Source organism: Conger conger, chromosome 6, assembly GCF_963514075.1.
Source record: "Conger conger chromosome 6, fConCon1.1, whole genome shotgun sequence".
Classification (NCBI taxonomy): domain Eukaryota; kingdom Metazoa; phylum Chordata; class Actinopteri; order Anguilliformes; family Congridae; genus Conger; species Conger conger.
Window position 1 is genome coordinate 40,386,653 of NC_083765.1, and position 27,413 is coordinate 40,414,065.

At 43.2% G+C, this 27,413-nt stretch overlaps 1 protein-coding gene across 1 annotated transcript; it reads left to right on the forward strand.

The window, feature by feature from the left end:
* The first annotated feature begins 360 nt into the window (after positions 1-360).
* Positions 361-26,160, forward strand: etnppl (ethanolamine-phosphate phospho-lyase). Its single transcript, XM_061246563.1, has 13 exons — positions 361-527; positions 2,694-2,812; positions 6,146-6,305; positions 10,286-10,360; positions 11,183-11,276; positions 13,253-13,369; positions 17,563-17,645; positions 18,702-18,927; positions 19,248-19,402; positions 22,210-22,299; positions 22,812-22,942; positions 23,515-23,585; positions 24,783-26,160. Exons 1-13 carry the CDS (start codon positions 472-474, stop codon positions 24,900-24,902), a joined length of 1,497 nt encoding a protein of 498 aa, XP_061102547.1. The 5' UTR covers positions 361-471; the 3' UTR covers positions 24,903-26,160.
* Positions 26,161-27,413: the final 1,253 nt, after the last annotated feature.

Sequence of the window (27,413 nt, forward strand, 5' to 3'; positions counted from 1 at the left end):
TTGAGTTTATAGGAAAAATACGATATCAGTATTTAAGTTGTAAGTTGATTTCAGTTTTACCACCGTTTACAAATGATGGTAAAATACTGTTTTCATATTAGAATCCAAAATGATGATTATTTTCGAGTCAATTTATTACAATAAGTTTTGTTATAATAATGTATTATATTGCATCTAGACTCCTCTGGCCACTCAACCTACAGTACTTAATTTACACCTGTTAAACCGGTCCAAGTAAGATGACTGATCTGATCGTTGAAGGGAGGTTTTATTTTCTATTTAGCAGCCTAAAGTTAAATCATTCGCAGGGGGCGGTGTTGCGTCGCTGAAGGTGAGTCCTAACCTGCCCATGACACGGAGGGGACCCCGGGAGGAGGGGGAAGCCAGCCTTCAGACGCTTTATTCGCCGATGCGCTCCAGCTACCGAGATCAGACCGTGGGTGACAGGAAACTCCACAACACCCGTTAAGAATGGCGGAAATTTACGACAAACAAAAGACGATCGAATTGAGGAGGAAACACGTCGGGTAAGAAGAGATTGCAGTCAATGAGATTCTCTTTAAAAGTGTTACTCGAGTCTAATTTCCAGTATGTTGGATGAAGTTTGCGTTCTGGTTAGGTTACTAGGTCCATAGTTTATACAGGTTCTCCGTACTGTACTCCGTTATTTAATCATAAGCATTAATCATGAAAAGATTGTACAGTTTTATTTTCAGTTTTATGACTGAAAATAGTTCCAGTAACCTATACGTTACCACAACAATCGGAAGCGAGATGTTTAAAAGTGGGGTAGTCTACATCGGTTTGTTTTGAAACCATGTAATGCCATGTAATCAATCCTAAAACCTGTCAGTGTTGTGAGGAAGCATTACCCCGTTTCTACGAAATGACCTACATAGACCTACACCTACTCCAGATGATGAGCGGAAATCTGAAGGAAAACTTTGACGCGACCAAACACTCGCAAGTGGTCTACACTTTTAGCCCCCCCATCGGCTCAGGGCTGGGCTGACGAGTTTTTATTTTTATTTGTATTTATTTTTTGGGGGGGAAGGGGGGGTTGCATTCATTCCTTTTTCAGCCTGCAATTTTCGATCACTATGCTAACAGGATATACTGTTTGAAAACGTTCAAACTGACGGTTCTAGCTGTAGCTACAATCTATTTTAACATGCCATTGCTTTAGCAACAACATTTCCTTATTTTGTAACATGTGGGTGGTAAAACAAGTGTGGGGGAACCTCACTTTCTCTGCATTTTCGAAATCCACTTATAATAATAATAATGCATATGTAATATCATCATGCGAGTGTTATAATTATTGTTCTTACTATTGAAACAATGTAGCCTATTATGTAGATTTATATTATGTTTATGTTATATTGTTTATATGACACTTTCTCTCAAAACTGCACATCATCAAACCTGCAAAAACAGCCATTTATTTTCAGACGTAACAGAAACTGTTATGGTTAATCTTATTAGCCTAATAAGGGTAAGATTCTCTAACCAAATCCGGAATGTAGACTGTCTCTGTCATCCCGGAATGCTCTCCAAAAAAACAATAAGTGTCTGTATGCTTGCAAATCACTTGTCTGAGTGAAGACAGTGAAAACAATATTGACAACACAATAGAGGGCATTTTCAGTGATGTGGCACCATTTTATATCTATAGAAAAAAAAAACATTTTTCATTGTGCTTATATATAAGGATCCAGCCTGCTTTTGAATAATTAATTGCATCTTCTCGACCTGTTGCTGTCTGAGGATAGCTGCAAGGAGAGGGGAGGTTGAGACAGAGCGGTAGGGGGAGGGTGACAGGTGGGGGGAAGTGCAAACACTTTTTTTCAGGATAAAAAGTGTTGTATAGTTCAGTAAGTAAAATGCAGCATGTTACACCTCATAAGACCCATAATATCATTTAGTTGTTCTCTTTGAGTCTCCAAATGTCATTTTTGGAACACTGCCTAGACCTTGAATAGAAAAAACTATACGGAATGCTCATTTTTGGCGATGTTGTCCTCAAATTTGAAAGGGGATTTGTCCAGTGTTGTGACTTGGATCCATTGTGATTCTAAGTGCATAAACCACAGGTACAATAATCTGTATCCAGTCAAAAACAGATTTTTTTTAATTTACTTTTTTAAACAGAAAGTTTCACTGTGTTTGAGCTTCTGTAACTTTGTTTTTCTGACACTTGGAAAACAAACCCCAAAGTGTTACCTTATGCCTGTAGTCAAAAGGGGTCAAGAATAGTCGTTATTTTATTTTGGGTACGTCATTTTTGAGCTTGTGTCAAGAAAAGGGGCGATACTTAGCTGCGCTTTTTTATTAAGTGACTGTAAAATTTCCCCAAATACATCGTAAAATAAATGGGTGCCTAACAACTGATAGGGGAAAATGAGGCGCAAACAAACACAGGGCAGGTTGAAACATGGGGATTTGCGTAGTTGCATTTGCACAAGAATTTTGGGTAGCCAGTTAAGTCTTCTTCCTGGTCAGACACCTCTAGCTCCGAAATATTCTTTGGCCTCCTTGTATGCGTGCCATTGTTTGAGATCTCTCCACAGATTTGGGATACAAACAACCGGAGTGCTAACTGCTCTTCTTCTTTCTCCCATTTTACACTGTGTTGGGTGCCTGTTTTTAACTTTATTGCCCACATAACTTTGGTTTGATCTGCTTCCTCTCAGCCCGTCATGCAAGGTCTTCTTTAGCCAGGATCCCATGAAAATCGTCCGAGCCAAAGGCCAGTACATGTATGATGAGAACGGCGAGCGGTATCTGGACTGCATTAACAATGTGGCTCATGGTGAGTACACCTTATGGCCCATCCACCCCAACAACAATAACTATAACAACCCTGCTATGACCAGCTTGAAATACCAGCTACCGGCTCGAGTGGATGGCGGAGCTCACACCACAAGTATAACGACAACAACAGCGACAAACAATATCGTTGGGATCACTTTCAGAATGATTTTTCCCCAGTTGTGTGAATGGTAAAATACTGACTGCTATTCAAAATGCTTCATCATGCAATCATCATAGCATGTTCAAAATGGCAGATGACAAAGCAGAGAGACTATTTATTTGTTATGATTCAGCAGTGTGGATGCCCTCATCATAATCTATACTCTACCTTAGTCCTCCCTCCTGATTTCCTCCGCCCCCCTTTCTGATATCCCTATCTCTCTTGTCTAACCCCCCCCCCCCCCCCCAAAAAAAAAAAAAAAAAAAGAATTGCACTTATATGTTTGATGACTATATGTTTAGAACATATGTATTTTCCTAGTTAGGGATGTGATGCTTTGACTTGTGGAAGAACCTATGCACTTGTAAGTCACTTTGGATTAAAATCGTCTGCCAAATGACTAAAATGTAAAATGTAAATGATACAGTTATAGGCATTGTTTATAGTTATAGTTATTTGTGTGTACGGCCCTTGACACATGCTCCCTGGGCATCTGGTAGGGACACAGGGGGAATTCTGTTACAGGTAAACTCTGCTCCCATATCGAGTAGCTTTTTCTTCTGTGTGTGTGGTACAACCATTGCCTGTAGAAAGAATATGGACCAAGTGCCTGTTACATCACCCACTGACTATCCATGAGCTAGTGAAAAGCATTTTGAAACCACGGAAATCATGATCACGGGTTACTTCGTTGAGCTAATAACACAATAACTTGGCACAGGGGGAGACATTAGGTCAAGAAAAAAACATTACTACGTTTTCCTGTAAATAATTATTTACTTATATTTTTACCGCTTTGCACCATTGACTTCACATTGAAAGTGGCTGAAACCCCTATACAGGAAATTAGCCTTATAAAGGAAGCTCAGGTTTGTCTCCATCCTTGCCAGCACATACAGTACAGTAGTGCCAGAGACACTTTGTGTGGCCTGGGAACCCCTCTCAAAGGAGACTCCTAATTGGTTAAAGCTTCCATTCCCCCACCGAATCACCCAATAGCAACTCTTCTAGGGTCTTACTCTGGTCCTCTCGTCTTCTTGGAGGCTTCTTTTCTTGTAAACACCGGACCACAGCTAGGCTAAAAAATCCTGCACAGTATGCTGTTAACATAGGTCACGGCAGCAATGCAAGGTGTACAATTACAAGTGGTCATTTCAAATGGCAAATGGAAAGAAAAACTGGTGTTAAAAATAGGAGTGGGGAACTGTGCTTTCTCTGTATTGGTATCTTTTGGTCACAGAATCATCCCAGGGAGGCTTTTTAAGATGTGATTAACAACTGTATATAGTAAATTAACAGTAATTGCAGTGCTTTTTGATAGAGGCAAAGCTCCTGAATATATGTATATATGTGTGAAGGCTTCACTGATAATAGGTAGTAGCTACAGCAGTAGAGTTTTGCAACGATAAAATTGTTCGCTGATGTCAAAATTGAACGGGAGTGTTCTATTGGCCATCTCTGATGAACTCTGAGGGCAAAACATCCTGTAGTTCCAAACCAGCCTCCCCCACATTGATTCATCCTGCTGCTGCTTTGAAAAGAACTATATTGCATTATTTTAGGAGGTGCTCTTATCCAGAGCGACAGTGTACTAGAATTTAAGGGTAACCACTGGAATTGTATGAGTGCTAGTGTTAGACCTGGTTAACAACATTCCCAGGCCAGCGAGTGTATATGCTCGGGGGCCTGGGAATTATTAAAATTCGGGAGGAACATGAAGTGGTTCATAGTTTGGCATTATCATTGCCAATTTAGTATTTGATCGCACATAAAGGTAATCAGGAGAGCTGGTGTAATTATCCATTCAAATATTATGCTACCACACACAGTCATTAAATAGGCTATGATCTCCCTGAACTTGGCTATGCCAGTGGCTTTTAAGAAAGTCAAAGAGAGATAAGAACGCAATACTGCCAACTAGTGGTGGGGCCAGACCCCATCGGCCCCTAATGTAGAGACCCCACTGCTAGTACATTTGAACATAAGAGTATAAGAGTATCCAGCACTGTATCAAACTTAGGCTTGTAACTCTCGGCAGTTATATGCCCACCTATCAGATAAGACTACATTTCCCAATGGAAGGGTCACATGATCATTAACTGCTCAGTGGTCAAAGGTCAGTCTGCACAGCATAAACATGATCCGGTCAAGTGCAACAGCAGGGCTTGAGAATTGTACCCACAACCTACAGGTTTAAAGTCCTTCTCCTTGACTGCTACACAATGCCCACATTATGTTTGGTTTAATAATCTTTGCCTGATTGAAAGGACTGCACAGACTTATTCATGAAATACATACATGGTAACACTTTATTTTACAGCCCGTTAATTACTTAATATTTACTTGGTAAGTACACAGCTACTTGTGCAATTATTAGGTAAGTACTTTGATTTCAGTGGTAAGTACTATGAAACAAAGTCAATATACACCATACGTAAGTACTATGCAAATACGTTTTACATCCTGTTTCATAGTACTTGCCTCTGAAATCAAAATAGTTACCGAAGTACCCGGTATTTACACAGGTTACTAGGTGATTAACAGGCTGTAATTTAAAGTGTTACCAAATCCATTTACACAGCTGAAGCGGGGGGCAGCCTATAGCCTAGTGGAAAAGGTTGCTGGTCCAAGCCCCAGTGTAGTCACAATATGATCAACGCAGCTGTTGGGCCCTTGAGCAAGGCCTTTAAGCCCACATTGGTCCAGGGGGATTGGCCTCTACCTAGCCTAATCAATTATAAATCATTTTTGGTAAAGGCACCAGCTAAATAATTGTAATGTAATGTATGTAATGGAGAATTGCTGACACAGTGGATGTTCATTGAGTGCTGTGTTCAAGGGTACGACAGCATTAGCTCAGCTGGGAATCTCCTGCAATCCCTGAGCTACAGACCCAGTTCCCTCACCACCGTGTTTAGTGTGTGTGTCGTTCAGCGAGCAGTCAGTGTGTGTGTAGATGTGTAGAAGACTTCATATGGATCTGGAGCAGGTACGGAACAGGTGCGTTATAGAGTTCAGCAGAGGTGGGGAAGGTGTGTGTATAAGTGTGGAGTGGTGCTGCACTGAGTGTGGAGCAGGTTTGGTACAGGTGTGTGCGGTCGTGTAGCAGGTGTGTGGCAGGTCTGAAATTGGTGTGTGTTGGTGTGTAATGTCTGATCTTCTGCTCCGCAGTGGGCCACAGTCACCCGGATGTGGTGAAAGCCGGCGCCAGGCAGATGGAGCTACTCAACACCAACTCCCGCTTCCTCCATGACAACCTGGTCCAGTACGCCCAGCGGCTGCAGGCCACCCTGCCCAAGCGGCTCTCCGTCTGCTACTTTGTCAACTCTGGGTATATAACTCTTTGCACTGTAAAAAAACAGCCACAACTCTGGGTATGCACTGTAAAAAACACCCACAACTCTGGGAATTCGCTGTAAAAAACACCCACAACTCTGGGTATGCGCTGTAAAAAACACCCACAACTCTGGGTATGCACTGTAAAAAACAGCCACAACTCTGGGTATGCACTATAAAACACCCACAACTCAGGGTTTGCACTGTAAAAAACAGCCACAACTCTGGGTATGCAAATGAGGACATTACATTTTGCATTTTTGTGAGCTCTAAACAGTATTTCTCTTAGCATAAGGGACATTCAATTAAAATAAAATAAAATATATCTTTAAAAATATTTTCACTTCAACATGTTTTTGTCATCCAAGACACTTTTTTTTGTATATAAAAAATTAAATACTTAAAATACCTGTTTTTCTCCTCAGTCAGGGGTTAAGCAGACTTTTAAATAGTGAAAGTACAAAATTGTATGAAATGTAAATAATTGTAAATAATTGAATTATTTATGGTGAAACACTGTAATATATTTAACATTGGTTAGATATTCAGCCTTCTGCTGTATGCTTAACATAGTTTATATTATTTATACAGGGAGGCGGATGTCTATGGATTTACTTGATACATTGTTTTTCCCAGGAATCTCCATTAATAATCACTCACAACGTCAATATTTGTATAACCTACAAAGTTAGCCATCTTGCAAAGTGAATGGTTTACAGGGAGTTGTGAGGTAAGGTATGTGTTCTGAGAAAGTGAATTATGAAATGAGAAGTTCAGTTTTTATTACTACTCACATTGAAAGAGACACAGTGAAGTGCTGTAGTCTATTCCCATGGATTATGTAAACAGAACCTTCGAAATTTCAGCCACAAAAATGCACTCCAACATTGCTAAGCAATGTGTGTTGTGCATTTGGGTGTGTGTGTGTGCACGTGTGCACGTGTGTGTGTTGTGCATTTGTGTGTGTGTGTGTCTCTGTGCTTGTGAAAATGGCATATTTAAGGTTCTGATCCACTTTGAAAAAATCACATTTTCAGTCAAATTGACCTTTTTCTGTTCTCTTTTTCTGAAAATCGTTCCTCAACTACGTATTCAACTCTTAGGATAATACCACCCTTTGAATGATTACAGCATGATTTACCATCTCTATTTTTGGAGTCGATTTTGTCTAAACCTTTGGACGATATTACAGGACTCTATGCACTGAGAAAAATGCTTCAGTCTTCCTGTAATGATGAAACTTTGCAAACCTTTACTCCATATCCACGAGTGCTTTGAGCCAATTATTTTATTGGTATAATCTTTAGGGGCGGGTACAGCATCATGAATGTCATTGTTAGATCCTGAAATTTCGTAATTTTTCTTCATGAAAATCAGAATTTTATAGAAAAATGACTATTGCCAACTGGTGATAAAAGAAAATGGTTCAATACTATCTTCAAACATGTCTTATTTAGAATCGGTTGAACATAACTTTAATGTTTAAGCAGAGGAGAATTTCAGAAGTTAGGGAGGAAAAACTTGGAAGATGATTTCTGATCTGATTTATGAAGACTCGCAGTTCAGATGCTTAGCTGTCATTCCCTTCAGAACAGACGGCAGGAGAAGAGAGAGCGTCTTTCACTGAGAGAGAGAGAGAAAGGGGGAGAGAGGGGAGAGGGAGGGAGAGAGACAGAGAAAGAGAGCAGTAAAGATAAAGTAAGTGACTGAGGGAGAGAGAAAACATTGGTTCTTTTGCAGTATCGGGGCAGACAGCCAATCGCAGACTCCCGCAAAGTCACACCCACCGGTGTGGCTGGGAGCTGAGCCTGACACACAGATGTCCCGTGCGGAATGCCGGCACGTGCACTGCCATGGGAAAGAATTCCACCCCTCTCTCCGGAGCCCAGAATACCGCAGGTGTTACGCAAAGTGAGCTAAGTCTTTCTGCGGGCAACCTCGTGTGTGCCCCAGGCCACATCTGCAGCATTCGCATGAAAACATGCAAAAGATAAACACGCCAAGGAACCAGTGACATGTGCTCTCTCAGAAATAAAGTCACAGTGGAGGTACTTTTTTCAAATTTCCCCAAATGTATTTTCTGAAATGTTCTCTTTGGGCACAATGTATGTTTTCCAAGCAAAAAAAGGTACAAATGAATGTTATATTCCTGGCTGTGGTTTTTTAGGCACTTTTTGTACCTTTATTTCTGAGAGTGAACTGCATTGTTCTGTCCTTATTTCAATATTCATCACATAGTTTTATCCATCCAGAGGTCAAAGGGGAAAAACATTCTGGACTGTGTCCTCTCAGAGTGACAGAGGAGCTGTCTGGGGATAGTGATCTCGGTCACGTACTGTAACTGCTGTCAGTGCGGCGTATGGCCCAATGCCTAGCCAGTCAATTCCCTGGAACTAAAGTTGCCTCTCGGGCAGAGTTCAGCTCCCAGGGTGTGTCTGTGTGTGTGTGTCCACTCAGGATCATATTGCTTCAGTCAGCATGTAAGCTTGCTGTATTTTTATCTTCCTACGGCAGCTGTGCAGCTCAAGCACTCGCCACGCACTTTGTTACTGGCTAATGTCACATCTGTCGCCATGCAACAGATACGCCGTCTGTTTCACGCAGTTAAAGTGACAGACATGCGGAGCGTGCTTTAAATTGTTGAGTTTGCTTTGGGCATATAAACTGCCTTCTCTCTCTCTGCCCTTAACGTTATATGATTTCATTGTTTTTCTGTGGTCAGCCCTCAAAAACAGGCCAGCAGTGCTCACCTTTTTCTGACCACTAAGTGTACCAACTGCTTAGTTGTCTAAAAGCCAAATAGTATCTAGCACCGTATCAAGCCTGGTCTTGAAACCCCCCAGTGTCTCTGCCTCCACTACATGTCCTGGCAAGCTATTCCACGAAGTGACCACTCGCTGCGTGAAAAAATCTGTACGGAATTTCTCCAATTTCTATTTGTGTAGAATAGGCATAGCCCCTCTCCCATAAATCTTCCTCAGTAATATTACATGATTTAGTACCTGTTTATCAGACTGCCTTGTCCAGGGTAACTTGCATACATCAAACAATATACTGTAAATGTAAACAAAGTGACACTAAAGGCAGAGCAAACTACACAAGACAGTAGAAGACAAACCAGTGCAAACGGTACCAAATAATGCACACAAGTGCGTCAGTGCAGACAGAAAGGAACAGTACCAGACAGTGCAAGGCTCTGGATACTCTGGTGACACTTGTCAGGCAGTAGCGGGGGGGGGGGGCGGGGGGGTTGTAACGTGTTTAAGATCCTGTTCCACTGAAAAAAACGAATGTTCAGTCAAATTGACCTTTTTCCGTTTACTGTATCTATTATAAGTATGCAAATGAGCTACATATTTACCTCTGAAATGATCTGGATGCGTTTTCGGTAGAACATAACCTTAAGGGTGTGACTGTGGTCTTCAGTAGCACAAAAACATTTTTTTTTTACAATGTTACCAGCTGGTTGTGTAGCATTACTAACATGTTTTTCCTGTTCTCATCAGATGACTTTCTAATCAGGCTGAAGATTATGTCTCCTCTTATGTACATGGAATATACTGCAATATATTTTAAGTTTGCAAAATGTACATGTATTTATTTATTTTAAAATCGAATGGCAAACACATAGTATAAACCCAAAAACGGTTGATTCTTGTGAACGGCCTACAAAATGTGTGTTGCTGTATGGATCTAACATTTCTTTGAGATAACCAATGGCCGTGTAATGAAATAGCAACTCAAATTTTGTAGGTTATGCACGAGTGAACTGTCTAGCTGGTCAGGTTTTCAGACACCTGTTTTGTTTATCTGCGTCGTCGTTCTTGTAATTATTATCGACGGCAGGCACAATTTGCAGGGAAATCCTGGACCGAGGGCGACAAACCCTTTTTGGTGGTTCCCGGCTAATACAGAACTGTTGTCACCCCTATTCCTAACCTGTGACCTTTGACCTCTGACCTCTTTCCCCTCCAGCTCAGAAGCCAATGACCTGGCCTTGAGGCTCGCCTGGCAGTTCACTGGCCACAAAGACATCATCACCCTGAACCAGTACGCAAAACACCTTTCACCACCACCTTTAGCGTGTAGTCATAGCTGTATGTCAGCTCCAGGGGTTCCATGCCTCAAAGCCTCCAGCATTCTCCACAGCACATGCAAATCCAGCTGATCGGTATTTTCACGTGGTGTTACCGCCACATGCACTGTCCTCTCTTACCTAACCACACCAAGGAGGCTTTGCAGGAAGTGTTTTAGTGGGACGATAACTCAGAAAGTGAACATACTGTGATATATTTAAATAAAATATTAAGGTGAGAGAGATATTGTGAAACCGTTTAATATTATGGACAGTTCTGCAAATTATTGTTGCATTCAGATATTGAATATTGAGTGAAAAATACAATGTTGTGAAATACAGTATACAGTAGCAGTCTGTTGGGAGCAATGGCGGACTGGTTTTCATGTTAATGCGCTAAACAGGAATTCTGTTTCCAAAAAGTCAAGACTTGTCTGTTCTGTTTGTTTGTGTTTTTGTTCTGTTTTTTGTGTTCTAAACTTTGGCTTGATTTCTAGTCTTGATATTTTCAAGTGTTATTGAATCAGAAATTATTCAGATGTCTCTGTAAATGGAAATGCATCCTATGTAAGTGAAATAATGTATTCTATACAACATCTCTGCTGGTTTGACATGATGCATGTTTTCATTGTTGATTCATGGTGTGCGTACCCTTGTATTTAAACTGTTTTAAAATATAGGAATGAAATTTTCCTTCCTCAGTGCATTCTTAGACTACCATTTTTTCTGACATTGAATAATGGGTGTTTTTAACATCTCAACAATAACTGAAAAGACATTTTTGGATGTGGTTTCAGCGCATACCACGGCCATGTCTCCTCCCTCATCGCCATCAGCCCATACAAGTTCCACCAGATGGAGGAGGGTGACGGGGACCAGTCTGTTCACGTGGTGAGCTCTCTCTCCCCTCATGTGTGTTCACATGGTGAGCTCTCTCTCCCCTCATGTGTGTTCATGTGGTGAGCTCTCTCTCCCCTCATGTGTGTTCACGTGATGAGCTCTCTCTCCCCTCATGTGTGTTCACATGGTGAGCTCTCTCTCCCCTCATGTGTGTTCATGTGGTGAGCTCTCTCTCCCCTCATGTGTGTTCACGTGATGAGCTCTCTCTCCCCTCATGTGTGTTCACATGGTGAGCTCTCTCCCCTGATGTGTGTTCATGTGGTGAGCTCTCTCTCCCCTCATTGTGTTCATATGGTGAGCTCTCTCTCCCTGCATGTGTGTTCACATGGGACATTGCAGAATCGGCTGGGATTGGAAATGTCACTTTTTAAAACACACTGAACATCGTAATACTGGTGACTGAAAGCCATGGAGTTTTTAATTTTGGAGAAATGTTTAAATTTTATTGTAATGCATTATTGGAGCTGTGCCTCTCTTCCCCCTCCACCCTATATCAATGAGGTACATAATATTTACCTCCTCTACATATATTTAATATTTTTTTAAGCTGTACTGTTTCGTATTTCTGCTGCAGTTGTTGTTGTTATTTTTGTGTGATTTATCCCCCTTCAGCAGGAGGGGTAAATACAGGGCTGACAGATTTACTATTGTTGATATCGCTGGTATAAGAGCGTAAGCTGAATGCCTAAAATGTACTGTAATACAGTGAACCCTGGCATAATGTGAGCCACAGCTGTGTGAAAGTATGCGCTCTCTGCTAGTTAGCGCATGACAGCATGCATTCCAGAGCGGGCCCAGAAACTGGTTCAGCAGGAGGCTACGCCATAAACAGCAGCCGGTAGTCTTCCATATAGGGAGAAGGAAGTCCGATACTGCTGTCGTGAGACTCCTCTATTGTGTTACACGTCTGTGTCCTAATCTCTGAGGCTTGGAGGCACAGTGAATTATTAATGCCTGTAAGACTATAAAAAAACACCCCCTGTTTGTTACTTGGGCCGGTGCGTATTCTCCTGGAACCTGTCGCTGCTCGTGTTTACGTGAGATGGTATCGGATTCTTTGTGGACCACAAGGTGACGACCTCCAGATTACTAAAGCCCGTATGAAGGTACCCACCATGCTGACACTTGTGTGTCAATCATAAGATTGTTAGTTTTTTTTTGTGAGTTAGTTTTTCATTTTTTATCTCTGATATAGCAGGGATGCGGAATGTCTGCAGGTTTAACTCCAGTCCTAGAGGGCCACAGTGTCTGCAGGTTTAATTCCAGTCCTGGAGGGCCACAGTGTCTGCAGGTTTAACTCCAGTCCTGGAGGGCCACAGTGTCTGCAGGTTTAACTCCAGTCCTGGAGGTCCACAGTGTCTGCTGGTTTAACTCCATTCCTGGAGGGCCACACTGTCTGCAGGTTTTTATTACTCGTCATATCAGAGAAAAGCAGGGAAGAGCTGATATTGGTCACGATAAGGTCAAAGTCCTAATGAGTGCTTCACAGTAAATCTGCCCTCTAGGTTTTGGAAAAAGTGGAGCGTGTGTCTCTGAGTGGTAATGTTGGATTATATTGAAGGATCCAAGATTTAAAAGGCGGGGTTGGGGGATTCACCATCATTACATTAGTTATTTAGCTGATGCTTTTTTTCAAAGCAGCTTACAGTTGATTAGACTAACTCAAGGCACCCTGGAGTAATGTGGGATTAAGGGCCTTGCTCAAGGGCCCAACAGCTGCGCTAATCTTATTGCGGCTACACTGGGGCTTGAACCACCAACCTTCCAGGTACCAGTCAAGCACCTTATCCACAAGGCTACAGGCTGCCCCCATCATGAAGATTATGAATCACAGAATTTAGCAAAGTGCCATGGGGCGGGGGGATTGGTAGTTCTCCTGTGTCTGCGGTGGGGGCAGCTGAACCCTGTCAACACCTTTTTGGAGTGTAATGGGGCAGATTTTAAGAAGAGCTTGTCTGGTCCCTTAGGCTCCCAGCCCTGATATCTACAGAGGGAAATATCGAGAGGACCACCCCGATCCTGCCACCGCTTACTCAGATGAGGTCCGGGACATCCTGCAGAACGCCCACAAGAAGGGTCGCAAGGTATGCTGGGGCCTCGAATCCCAAACGATCACTCTACGGGTTAATTCCATTCGCTTATTTCTCTCCTCTTTTTTCTTTTCCTTGCTCCACTCTAGAGGCTAGAAAAATAAGTGAAGACGGGGAAATCGAGAAAACATGAATCAGGCAAACGGAACGTCCTTGCTCCTTGAAACGTCAGTTTCGAAGCCACGTCAGTTACACACATGGCAGACGGGGAGAGGTGGATCCACAGGTCAATCGTGGATCCACGCTTACCAAAAAAATACTTCTGCAAAGGAAGCGTTCATGATTGCTTGGTCAAAGGCAAGATTGGGAGTTCCTAACTTCTACCTCTAGCTTCTAGAAGGAACATTTAATGGGTTGGAATGTCCTTAAAGATGGCGGACCTTGATGATTTCCGGGTCAGGAGCAAAGAAAATAAAAAATAAGTGATTAGGATGAGCCCTACAGTTTGGGGTCCTTCTAAAACAACAAAGAGGAAGTTGAGGCATCAAACATCCAAAATGGGTGGACCTACCATGGATTACCTGTGACTCACTAGTCTGAACCAACCGGTGCATTCTTCTGTGGGGAGCAAAGTCTTATGATTGGTTCATCTGAGATAGTGATCAACCTATCACAGTCACTGCTTAAAACATACCCAGCTTGCCTTTGCTTCCCCAGGTTAAGTTGATTAATCATTTCATCAGTTCATTGTCCACCTTCTTTGAAATCTGATGCAGTAATTTAACAAAGGTCTCATAACTTTGAGGCTTGACTGAAACCTGATATTACAATTGTACATTGCACATTTAATCTGGCAGCTTGCAAATCCTAACTAAAAGAATGGAGTTCTTAAATTGTGTTTGCAGGCTCTCTTAGATATTTAGTTCATTCACCAGTGGAAAAAAAACACACATCACCACAGCCCAATATGCACAAACCAGTTGATCCAATGTTGGCCAAAGTTAGGCTTGCACACTGGAAATCAACAAAGACTGCTCCGACGTGCTACAAACAATGGGCAAACAAAAATGATCCAATAATAATCCATTCCTTAGCAAGGTTTTCTCCTAAAACATGCTTAATTGTTGGCGATGTAAATGTGCAAATATTTGGTCATTGAAGGGTCTCACAGTACCAGCTGTGGAAGAAATGTATTGGGATCCTGAAAATTCCAACACCAGAGGCTATAATGCAAGATATGCCCTTGGGGAAATCAATATTGGGATTGCCAGCTCTGGCTGCCATCATTTTGAGATAGCTACAGTAGTGTGCAAAAGATGGGGCACTCCTGGTCAAAAAGCCTTTTACAGTTAATATCTAAGTGAAGAGAAGTGAGCCTGACCTCTAACAACGTTAAACATGACACATTTAATTAAATTTTAAACCAAGATTACTTTCTATTACAATTTTTTACAGTTAAAAAAAAAAGAAGGAAAAAGTTTGGAAACCCTGTCAGTTAGGACTTCTTGCGTTCAATTCTTCCATTTTTCCCCATTCATCCTGGCAGAACACCTCTATCTCATAAGTATTATTTGGCCTCCTTGCATGTACGGTATGTTTGAGATCCACATATTTTCAATAATATTCTAGTCTGGGGACTGTGGTGGCCATTCCAAAACCTTCATCCGTCTTTCCTTGAGGTACTTCATGGTTGATTTTGATGATTGGATCATTGTCTTGCTAGAATACCCAACCTCACTTCAAATTCAATGTCTGGACTGAATATTAGCCTCTACAATTTCTTGATATTTCGTGGAATCCATTATCTTTTCCACTCACACAATATTTCCTGTGCCCCCAGCTGCCACACAACCCCAAAGCATAATGTTCTTATCTACAAAGGCTTCACCCTTTCTTCTCCGAACATACCTTCTCATAGCTTCTCACTGTTTTCTTTTGCATACTTCAGATGCTTCATTTTGTGTTGAGGTCATTCTTTCTGGCAGCTCTGCTATGTAGGTCTTTGTTGTTTAAAGTATGTTGTATTGTTGTCCTGTGAACAGCTAGACCTGTTTTTGCTTCTCTTTTTTTGCAGCTCTTTTGCAGTGATGTCTGGGTTCTTCTGAGCATTTCTCACCAGGGCTCAATTTATCTGAAATCTTTCATGGTCTTCCAGGCCTTTCCTTGAGTTGAACTGTTCCATTTATCTGAACTTTTTAAATAATATTTGTGACCGTGGAAACTGGTAGTTTGAAACATTGAGAGTTTTTGTAGCCTTCTCCTTCTTGATCTTCATTCTGAAATCCTTGGACAACTGTTTAGAGAAACCCATGGTTGTTAACACCAGACAGAACAGCTTCAGAACAGATACTTTAGAAGGCATGGAGTTACTTCAGAATGAAAAGTTCAGCCCTGAAATTATACTCAACGGACTAATTGAAGCCTTAACGAGTAAATCACCTGGGTCTAGGCCTTAGTAATCATCTTTTTAAAAAGTAACTAAGAATCATCCAAAAGGGTTTCCAAACTTTTGCACAGGGCCCTTTTCCTTTTTTAAAATAATTTATAAACAGTAAAAAATTCAAATAAGAAGCATTGTAAAATTTTCACTTGTTTTAACATTGCAAAAAGGTGTCATGTTTAACTCAGAGTTCAGGTTTTCTTTCAATCACATACAGATTCATTGTAACAGACATTTAAACCATTTTGTGCTCAGATTTTTGCACCCCACTTTACAGTTCAACCACTAGTGGATCAGAGCTGGTCGAACAAGGTTGCATTTTCAAGCAAATTCTTTTGCAGGTTTTGCAGATCTTTCTCAAGTCGCTGCTTGTTTTAGTTGTTTCCTTGTTTAACTGAGGTTTTGACTGTATGAAAATGTCCAACCTGTTCACTCTAGGATACAGCCAGACATGCAAACTAATGTGAGGTCACCCTTAGTCTGAGAGATGGTGGGGGGGGGGGTCATCAGTCATGTCTGGGCTACACCTGGGCTCAGAAAGGAGAAAGGGGTTTAATGTATCCTTAAACATATGCAAATGTGCAATTTATTGAGTTGGGGGGGGGGGCGGGTGCCCTCCAATCTCTCTCTTGAGTTAGTTCAGTTCAGACAGTCAAAACCTAAGTCAGTCAAGTTACAAGTAAACAGTTAAAACAAGCAGCAGCTTGAGAATGGTCTGCGGGGGGCAGTGACCTCACATTACTTTACAGGCCAGCCCAGATCCTCTGAGCAGAGTCTACAGCAGTCTTGGTCCTTACCTCTTTGTTCCAGGTGGACTGGACAATGACCTAACACTTTCTTCCAGAAAGATCCCAGTTGCAGCCCCCACTCCCTCCTGGAGATGGGGGGTCGTGAGAGCTAAGAGTGAGGCTTGCTGGGAAATGGTGGGTCGCTCAGTGATTTGTAATTTTTTTTAGAACTCCAGCATGGTGGCTGATGGAGAATCGGGCTTCTAAGGGAGCAGAAGTGTGTAGGGTGTGGGTGTTGTGTTAGCCCCATGCAATGCAGTCTTGCTTACAAACAAAGACAAACTGTAACAGAACAAACACACTGAACACTCATTTGTGTCCCCACATGGTCAGTTTCCCACAACATGTTTTTTTGCCTTTGGGTTGTACATTTTAAGGATATTAATCCCAACCTTCCAGAGGTGCACAGAGAGAAGAGCAATGGGGTTTGGACCACCCTGCTGGTGGTCTCAGCGGCTGGTGGGGGGCAGTGACCTCACATTACTTTGCAGGCCAGCCCAGATCCTCTGAGCAGAGTCTACAGCAGTCTTGGTCCTTACCTCTTTGTTCCAGGTGGACTGGACAATGACCTAACACTTTCTTCCAGAAAGATCCCAGTTGCAGCCCCCACTCCCTCCTGGAGATGGGGGGTCGTGAGAGCTAAGAGTGAGGCTTGCTGGGAAATGGTGGGTTGCTCAGCGATTTGTAATTTTTTTGAGAACTCCAGCATGGCAGCTGATGGAGAATCGGGCTTCTCGGGGAGCAGAAGTGTGTAGGGTGTGGGTGTTGTGTTAGCCCCATGCAATGCAGTCTTTCTTACAAATGAAGACAAACTGTAACAGAACAAACACACTGAACACTCATTTGTGTCCCCACATGGTCAGTTTCCCACAACATGTTTTTTTGCCTTTGGGTTGTACATTTTAAGGATATTAATCCCAACCTTCCAGAGGTGCGCAGAGAGAAGAGCAATGGGGTTTGGACCACCCTGCTGGTGGTCTCAGCGGCTGGTGGACTCACATGGCTCTTCTCTTGTGTAGATTGCTGCTTTCATTGCCGAGTCCCTGCAGAGTTGCGGAGGGCAGGTGATTCCTCCGCCAGGCTACTTCCAGAAAGTGGCAGAGTACGTACGAGTGGCTCGCCGTGTCATTCACTCTGATGCTTAGAGCAGGGTATCCCTCTCTTTACACCACTTTACCTTCAAAAAAAAAGATACTACACTTGCAGTCAAAAACACCAATGGAAGCCTGATCACAGAAAAGCAAGAGAATAGGTTATCATTCTTTTGAAGTCAGAAACATTTATTAGTGGCTTCTTGCTCACTACAATAGCAGTCTAGAGTTCTGTTCACCACAACAAAGTCTAGAGTTCTGTTCACCATAGTAAGAACTGCTTCAGGGATACTGGGTGGTTTAGCCAGTGTGTGGATTTGCCCCATTGTCTGGTATCTACTAAGGCTGTGTTCCAGTGTGTGGATGTGCCCCATGGTCTGGTATCTGTTCAGGCTCTGTTCCAGTGTGTAGATGAGCTCTTCAGGTTGGTATCTGTTAAGGCTCTGTTCCAGTGTGTGAATGGGCCCCATGGTCTGGTATCTGTTAAAGCACTGTTCCAATGTGTGGATGGGCCCCATGGTCTGGTATCTGTTAAGGCCCTGTTCCAGTATATGGATGAGTCCCATGGTCTGGTATTTGTTAAGGCTCTGTTCCAGAGTGTGGATGAGCCCTTCAGTCTGGTATCTGTTAAGACTCAGTTCCAGTGTGTGGATGGGCCCCTCAGTCTGGTATCTGTTAAGACTCTGTTCCAGTGTGTGGATGGGCCTATGGGCTGGTATTTGTTAAGGCTCTGTTCCAGAGTGTGGATGGGCCCCATGGTCTGGTATCTATTAAGGTTCTGTTCCAGAGTGTGGATGGGCCTCATGGTCTGGTATCTGTTAAGGCTCTGTTCTCATGTGTGGATGGGCTTTCTGAAGAATGATGATGGTGATGATGATTGTGGTGTTTATTATTATTATTATTGTTAATTTAATTGTTATCATATTTGATGAGTAATAGACTGAAAACTGTTGTCAGTACTTCAGTGGGTTTGTATGTGATGAAGGGGCACTAGCGCCCCCCCCCCTGTTCCCGCACCGCCCCCCTGGTGGTGAGATGCTGCGACGGCGCTCTCGCTCTCCCTGCAGGCACGTGCGGGGAGCGGGCGGGGTCTTCATCGCTGACGAGGTGCAGGTGGGCTTCGGTAGGGTAGGCTCCCACTTCTGGGCCTTCCAGCTGCAGGGGCAGGACTTCTGCCCCGACATCGTCACCATGGGCAAGCCCATCGGCAACGGACACCCCATGTCCTGCGTGGTGACCACCCGCGACATCGGCCAGTCCTTCATGGCCTCCGGCATGGAGTACTTCAACACAGTGAGTGTGCCGGGCCACCAAAATTATTAATGTAATAACAATAATAAAATAATACTGCGAGGACACTGCTTTATACTGTGGACCAAAGTGTATTCAGATCATAATAAGAAGAAGACACTGATATGGACAGTTTTTCAGATTCACTTATTAAATGTACTTGAAATGTTCATATATATATATATATTTACATTTTTACCTCTGTGTCACCTGTACAGCACCCTGCTCCTGCACTTAAGCACTCGCTGTAGTTAATAGAAATAGTTTGAAGGGTAATTTGTGACTCAGTGTGTTTTAGTGTGCTCTTGGTCTTTCCCCGGCAGTTTGGCGGTAACCCCGTCTCCTGTGCCATTGGCCTGGCGGTCCTCGATGTCATCGAGAGGGAGGATCTCCGTGGCAACGCCCTGCGGGTGGGGAACTACCTGAGCCAGCTCCTCACCCAGCAAATGGAGAAGCACCCACTGATCGGGGATGTCAGGTTAGAGGAACCCCCCCCCCCCCACACACACACACTCTCTCACACACACACACTCACACACTCATACAGACTCTCTCACTCACACGCACACACTCACACTCACTCTCTCACACACACACACACACACACACTCACACACACACACACATACTCACGCACACTCACTTACACAGGCACACACACACACACACTCACACTGACCCTCTCACACACACACACACACACACACACACTCATACAGACACACACATACACACACGCACGCACACTCACACAGACACACGCACTTGCACACACACATACAGGCACACACATACACACAAACATACACACACACACGCACTCACACACACACTCATACAGGCACAAACATACACACACACACACACACACACCCCGGCCTGTTTCCCGAGAGCCTGCCTGCCTGCCGTAGTAACCTGGCACGGGGGCTTGACACCGATACCTGCACCCCAGCAGCAGGTTAACACACACACACACACACGCATTCCCGCAGTAACGCAGCCCTTCAGCAGCAGGTTAGCACACACACACACTCATTACATTACATTAATGGCATTTGGCAGACGATCTTATCCAGAGCGACGTACAACAAAGTGCATACCCATAACCAGGGAAGTGCGCTGAAAGACCCTAGAGGGAAGTACAATTTCATCTGCTAGGGCCTATTTTTTTTTTAACAAATAAACAAACAAACAACAAAGCAAATGTGACCAAACTTAACTAGCCAAACACTGCTTACCTAGCCAACTAAAAATACCGATACACAAAAAAGTTAATCACAGAAAGACAACAAGTAAGGTTCACAGGGAGGTAGGGAGGGATGGGGAGAGGTGCTGCTTGAAGAGGTGCGTCTTCAGTTTGCGCTTGAAGGTGGGGAGAGATTCTACAGTTCTGACCTCAATGGGGAGTTCATTCCACCACCGTGGAGCCAGAACAGACAGTAGTCGTGAGCGTGAGGTGGAAGTTCGGAGAGGGGGAGGTGCCAAGCGGCCTGTGGAGGCACTCACACACACGCACATCCCCACAATAACACAGCCCTTGTGTGGCAGGTTAGTACACACACACACACACACACACACACACACACACTTCTTCTTTAGGCCGTGGCCATGACACACAGCAAGAGACAATATAAACCTTTTAAGATAAAGTCAAGTAAGGTAGCTTTGCCTCATTTTCCTCTGTTTGGATAAATGAAAAATAAATAAATAGGACCCATTAAAAATACAGAGCATATTCATATTTTTCTCTCCTAATTTTCAAAAAGGCTGTATACACCAATGCTGATTCACTCATATATTGGGTCGCCCGCCTGGGTCATGTACGATGGCCATTTTGGACTTTGGCATGACAATTTAAATGAGACTATGCCTGAAATCTGGAGCTGTGGCTTTAGACTTTTTATGTAATAAACAATTGTGGTAATGAAATAATGAGATGACAGGAAATCCAGAAATGGATTTCCGATGGATTGGTGATTATTTACCCTCTTAAGCTGCATTATGTGGAACCTTATATTCTTCATAGAATAGCTTGCCATGTGCAGATTGTGTTTATTGTGCTTTATTGTAAATGATTACATCAGAAGAAGCGAATTAAACCTGATCAAATTAAAGACTGAGATGGTTCCCAACTGGTGAAAGTGTGGACAGCACTAATACCAGTTGGTTGATAATGAAGTATTTGAAGACAAAGCAAATGATAACAAACCAAACCAAGGCCAAAAATTATGACGTTTCAGCCACTGTAATTAAGCAGGTGGTTGGCTGCAAGAAAAACCAGCATACACAGGGGTCCCTAGGACCGAGTTGGAGATCGACTGTTTTTACTGCGTTGTAAACAGGACAAACCATTGCAGATATGGCAGGGGTCGGCAACCCTGGTCCTGGAGAGCCACACTGGGTGTGCTGGCTTACATTGTTACTAACATCACCTTGTTTCTTGGGTCTGAATCAGTTCTTTATTTTACGGTGTGGTGTGTGGTGAGCATTCTGACCCAAAATGGCTGCAGGTGGACCCAGGTGGGTGCTGCACATAGGTGGTGGTTGAGGCAAGTTTCCCCCTCAGCACTGTAAAGCGCTTTGAAGGTGGGAAAAGCACTATAGAAAATGTGCTATCTATCTATTTAAAACAAAACCAGCACACCCTGCGGCTCTCTAGGACCAAGGTTGCTGACCCCGGAGCTATGGGGTCACAGCACCTCACCTCATCAGTTTGGAAACACCCAGCTCTGGCACCTTAGCAAGGTGTTGGGATACAGGTGTGTTGGCAGGTTCTTTTCGTTTTCCTCCCCCGAGCTTCACTTTCAACTCACCTCATTCTGACACACTGCCAAACTCCGCTGGCTCTGAGCCTGAGTCGCCTCGACCGACCTCTCATTTCTCTATTTCTGTACTCTCCGTCTGGGAAAGAGGGAAAAACAGGAAATTCACCCCTTACATTCCAAATGTGAAGAATTTACAGCAGTTTGTGGTGGAGGGAAAAACAAACAAATACTGGAATGATTGATATAAATTACTCTTACTGGACAGTATCTCCACAGTTCAAATACTTTTTTCTGCTCAACTCATCTTGCCTGGTACAATTGAACCAACCAAGAGGACCAGAAGGCGGGGTTTGCACTTTTTTGAGAGCATTTCAGTTCCAATACACCAGACAAGCTCAGTAAAGCATAGAGAAAGTATTTGAATCCAAAACGACTGTATCTTTGTCCCAGGTAGCGCCGGGTCATGAAAACACCTACTTGTAAAGAGGGTCAGAGGTCACGCCATGTCATTGTTCTGCAGGGGCGTAGGCCTGTTTGTGGGGGTGGAGCTGGTGAGAGACCGGGTGAAGAGGACCCCAGCCACTGCAGAAGCCCAGGACCTCATTTACAAGTGAGTGTTCATCTTTACAGTGTAGAAATAACAGCACAGTACTCATTACACACATTATGGCAGCCTGGACAAAGGCCAAGTAGGATACCACACAACATACGGAGAGCATTGCATTGTGGGAGCTGGCATTGGCCCTGTCCTCACATATCCCCTCTTTCTCCTCTCTGTCTACCTCTTTCCTTTCTTTCTCTCCCATTCTCTCCCACTCTTTTTCTCTCATTACCTCCCTCCATACCTTTACTTGTCTCTATCTCTCTCATTCAAATTCTAAATGTGCTTTTGTACTTTGGTAAATAGTCAACATGGAATACAAACAACATTGTGGTAACGACAGCAATGCAAACAGTGTGGTTATGACAATAAGTGGCCATATAATAATAATACACTTTGTGCTGTATGCTCAAAAAGTGCTATACAAATAAAGTGCTTTATTTCAGCAAATATTAATAAAATGAAAAAAATATATTTATAAATGAATTATTTTAAAATGATATATGTATCTCCCGCCGCAGACTGAAGGACCAGCGGATCCTCCTGAGTGCGGATGGTCCTCACAGGAATGTGCTGAAGTTCAAGCCCCCCATGTGCTTCTCTGAAGAGGACGCCCGGCTGGTTGTGGACAAGATCGACCAAGTCCTTACAGGTGCGCCAAACCCCGGGTGGGGAGATACGCCGCTTCTCGTGAACCCACATCACTACACGGTGAAAGGGTGGAAGGAAACACCCGCCTGGGTCTTGTGCGGTGGCCATTTTGTGCCGGAACGCTCACCGCATATCAGCTGAGATGGAGAGGGACGGAAATATGGAGATTTACTACTGGGAGATTTTTTGGTTGCCCGATTCAGAGAGCTTGAACACTGAGGACTCCTTTCCGCCCCCCATCTCTCCCTAAAATGAATGTAAGGCTATGCTGCTTACACATAAAGGGACTTGTCTGAGCCTTTATTTAATGACTCGTTGGTTTCTTTGGGTTGGGCCGTCCGTCTCTAGAGTGGAGGTAGGCTATAGGGGCTAAAGTACATGACTGGGACTTGAAAGGACGGTGGTGCAAGCCCCATTGTAGCCACAGTAAGATTAGTACAGCTGTTGGGCCCTTGAGCAAGGCCCTTAACCCTGCATTGCTCCAGGGGAATTGGCCCCTGCTTAGCCAAATCAACTATAAGTTGCTTTGGATAAAAGCTTCAGCTAAAATTATTATTAATATTATTTTTGCAGAGCTTGAAAAAGCAACAGGTCTCCACACCCAGGCTGTCGCAGTCGCTGAGAACGGACCCAGCAAAAGAGCTGTAAGTCAGAAACACTGAAATAAAACACATTTCTATGGTATTATGAAAGTTAACTATATATGCACACAATTACACTTAAAGAACATCAGCAACAAATTAACGCTGATGTAACTTTACTCACTTAATGGATAACTATGAAACATTTCATTTTGAGTGTACAAAACAGCTAAAGAACATGAGTGTGCAAAACAGCTATAGAATATGAGTGTGCAAAATGGCTATAGAATATGTTTGCAAAATGGCTATGGAATATGAGTGTGGAAATCACCTGTAGAATGAGTGTGCAAACCAGCTGTAAAATATGAGTGTGCAAAACAGCTACAGAATATGAGCGTGAAAAACAACTATAGAGTATGAGTGTGCAAATCACCTGTACAATATGAATGGGCACCTGTAGAAAAACACCTATAGAAAAATAAGTGTATAAAACACCAGCAGAGTATCAAAACAACACGCTTAAAAAACATTTGGCCTCATGATGAGTCAGTACTTGTCTGTAATTCAAATAAAACTACAAGATTTATGATTTAAGGGAATTATGATGCAGCCGCAAATGTAGGCCTTGGAAAAAAGTTGTGTGACTCGAGCCAATCATTGACATGCATGAATTTGTTGTGCTGAAACGCATTGAAACCCAGCAGACACCAGTGCACTCTGGGACTAGAGACAGCCCTGTCCTACATATCATGTTTAATGCATTGTAGCAGGGACACGACAGTCTGGTTCTGCCAACGATTAGTGCTGCTGGTTTTCATTCTTCCCTTCCAATTCCAATTCCAGGGTCTGAGCAGTTAACTACCCTGCTGAAAAAAACAGCTAAGTTTTGAAATGTCTGGTAGCTGGTTCACCAGTTCAGACCAGCTCCCAACTCGACATGGTTTAGCTGGTTGACCGGTTCAGACCAGCTCCCAGCTTGACATGGTTTGACCAGCTCCAGCTATATTTTGAAACAGCCTGTAGTTGACCAGCTACCAGCCGAGACAAGCTTCCAGCACTAGCTGATTGACCAGCTCATTCCCAGCTAGACCAGCTTTATGACCAGCTCAATTTTCAAGATGGTCAAACTGGCATAGAGCAAGGTATCAGGTAGAGTGGAAAAACCAGCAGTGCTACTCAACTCTGGGCTCAGATTTGAGTCCCTGCATTTCAGTTTAACCATAAACATGCACTGAGAGTATTCTATGGTTTCTGTTACAGAGGACATGTGAGGAAAATGGACGCCATCCGTCGAGCGGAAAGGAGCACTTTAACGACTCGTGTAGACAGGAGGAGGCACAGTGCTGTGACAGACTGCCCGTTAAACGGCTCAGAACGTGAAGCCTCTTACAGGCCTTGCCACACAGTCCCGCCCTGCTGCTCTCTCAGAAATACAGGTACGAAAAGTGCCTACAGCAGCACAAATGCTTGTCGCTGGGGTGGTACCCTATAAAATAGTACCCCCAGCCAGCAATATATAATTAAGTTGTACCTTTTTTGCTTGGAAAACATACTAATTTGTACCCATAGAGAACATTACTGTCTGTATTTTCAGGGTACATTTGGTAAATTTGATAATTGAAGAACAAAAATGTACCTCCATTGTATTTCTGAGAGTGTATCCAGCCATTTTCTGTGTGTGTGGATTGCTAACATACATTAGCAGCACGAATGAAACCTAATTTTCAGGGATCACGCCTCCGCTTATGATTCTGCAATTAATTGATTTCCATGTTTTAATGGTAAAGGAAAAAATGTTTTTAAATGCGCTCACGCCTTTCAAAAAAGTATGTTTACTTTGAGAAGACATGTTGGGTCAATTACAGTGTGCTTAGCAGGAATATAAACCGCAGGTATAACCTCTAGACCACAGATTTGCATACCAACTGGAGCAGATATCCAAAGCTGTGGACTAAGATTGAGCAATTGAAACTGGACACTGCACTGCAATTGACCCCTTATGCTTGTCTTCGTTTTAGTTTTTTTTGTGTGTTGGTATTAATTTTATGCAAAATACTCAGATGGATCTTTCCGCCTTCCTATTGCCAGTATTGCCATTTTTGCCGGTGGATTCCCACAGGAATTGCAGATATGCACACCACCGGGATGTAACACTGTGGTTTTGTTGGTGCTAAAGCAAACCTGCTGCCAGCTGTAGAGTACCCTGCAGCCACCAGCTCACTGCCTGTCAGTGTGTGACACACGTCACCTATACACACACATACGTGTGCACGCAAACACACACCCACAAACACATGCATAGGCACAGACACAAGTATGCACACACCCTACACCCGACCCTACTCATTCTGGTAACCGTGGTACTGTTATGTTTTTTCTATGAAGAAAAACTAGGACAAAAATATATATACACACACACACACTTCTCTGTTTTAAAATGGAGGCTTGTCTAAGTTTTTTCTGCTGAGTGGCTGCAGGCCACCACGACAGTGCAGTCAGACTCTCAGGAATCCAGGAGGGGCACATTTACTGGAGCTGTTATAAATCAGCTGTCGCCCGACAGACGGACAAACAGGTGCTTTTATTTCCACTACTTCTTTATGGCCCTCATATAAGTCAAATAAATATCTGTCAAGAACCCAACCTGTTTCTGAGAGTTTGATTTGCGCAGGAGTGGCCCACTTTCATCCAATGCTAGATTCCATCCATCCATCCATTATCTTAACCCGCTTATCCTGAACAGGGCCGCAGGGGGGCTGGAGCCTATCCCAGCATACATTGGGCGAAAGGCAGGAATACACCCTGGACAGGTCGCCAGTCCATCGCAGGGCACACACACCATTCACTCACACACTCATACCTACGGGCAATTTAGACTCTCCAGTCAGCCTAATCTGCATGTCTTTGGACTGTGGGAGGAAACCGGAGTACCTGGAGGAAACCCACATAGACACGGGGAGAACATGCAAACTCCACACAGAGAGGCCCTGGCCGACAGGGATTTGAACCCAGGACCTCCTTGCTGTGAGGCGGCAGTGCTACCCACTGCACCATCCGTGCCGCCCAATGCTAGATTGTTGTCTTGAAATTATATCGAATGAAAGTGTATGTATGTAGCCCCACAAGCTAGAGGCATTAGGAAGGAATCTAATGAGGACCCAGATTAAGGAGGGAGGGGGCGGGGGTATTGTCCTCTGTTCGGCTCAGAGCGTGGATTTATAGTATGCATCTTTATCTTAATTGTTACTGTAATTCAATTACTTTGAAGACAAAGGTCAGCATTACAGAACACTCCCAATCCATAGATTACAGCAGTTACATAATTTGAGGATAGACATTAGACTTCCATGTTCTACATTCTGAAGTAGACATTAAACAACTGTAAAAACTATAGCAATCAACAGATAACTATTTAGAGTTCTAAAGGAACCCCATGTTAACGCAATATGATAAATCTCACTGACATTTGGAAATGGTAGGGGGAATATTTTCCTCGAAAATGTAGCATTCTGTTTTCTGCTAGACCATTCTAAAGCCTTTAATCAAGGGAACTGGGGGAGGGGGTCTGCTAAAGTACACATAAAGGGGATTATATGTGGTATTCTCTTTTATAGCCCCCCACTGCAGAATCTACCCCCAGATCGCCTGTAACTCTCCCAGACACACTCGTGATTAAAACACATCTGCCCTGCACACCCATGCCCATCTTCCATGTATTAGGTTGAGATTGCTTTTTATATATTATTTAAGTACTTCTTTATCATTATTATTATTATTATTATTATTATTATTACAATCAAGACTATATACAGAAAGCTTTCCTTATACCTCCATTAAGGAAGTGATTGAATACATCTGACTAATCAAAAACAGCTGAGAAGCCAACTGTTC

Coding starts and splice junctions, on each gene's coding strand:
- etnppl (XM_061246563.1), top strand. CDS start 472: ATGGCGGAAATTTACGACAAACAAAAGACGATCGAATTGAGGAGGAAA. Junction 6,306..10,285: donor TGCTACTTTGTCAACTCTGG/GTATATAACTCT, acceptor TTTCCCCTCCAG/CTCAGAAGCCAATGACCTGG. Junction 22,300..22,811: donor GCCCAGGACCTCATTTACAA/GTGAGTGTTCAT, acceptor CTCCCGCCGCAG/ACTGAAGGACCAGCGGATCC.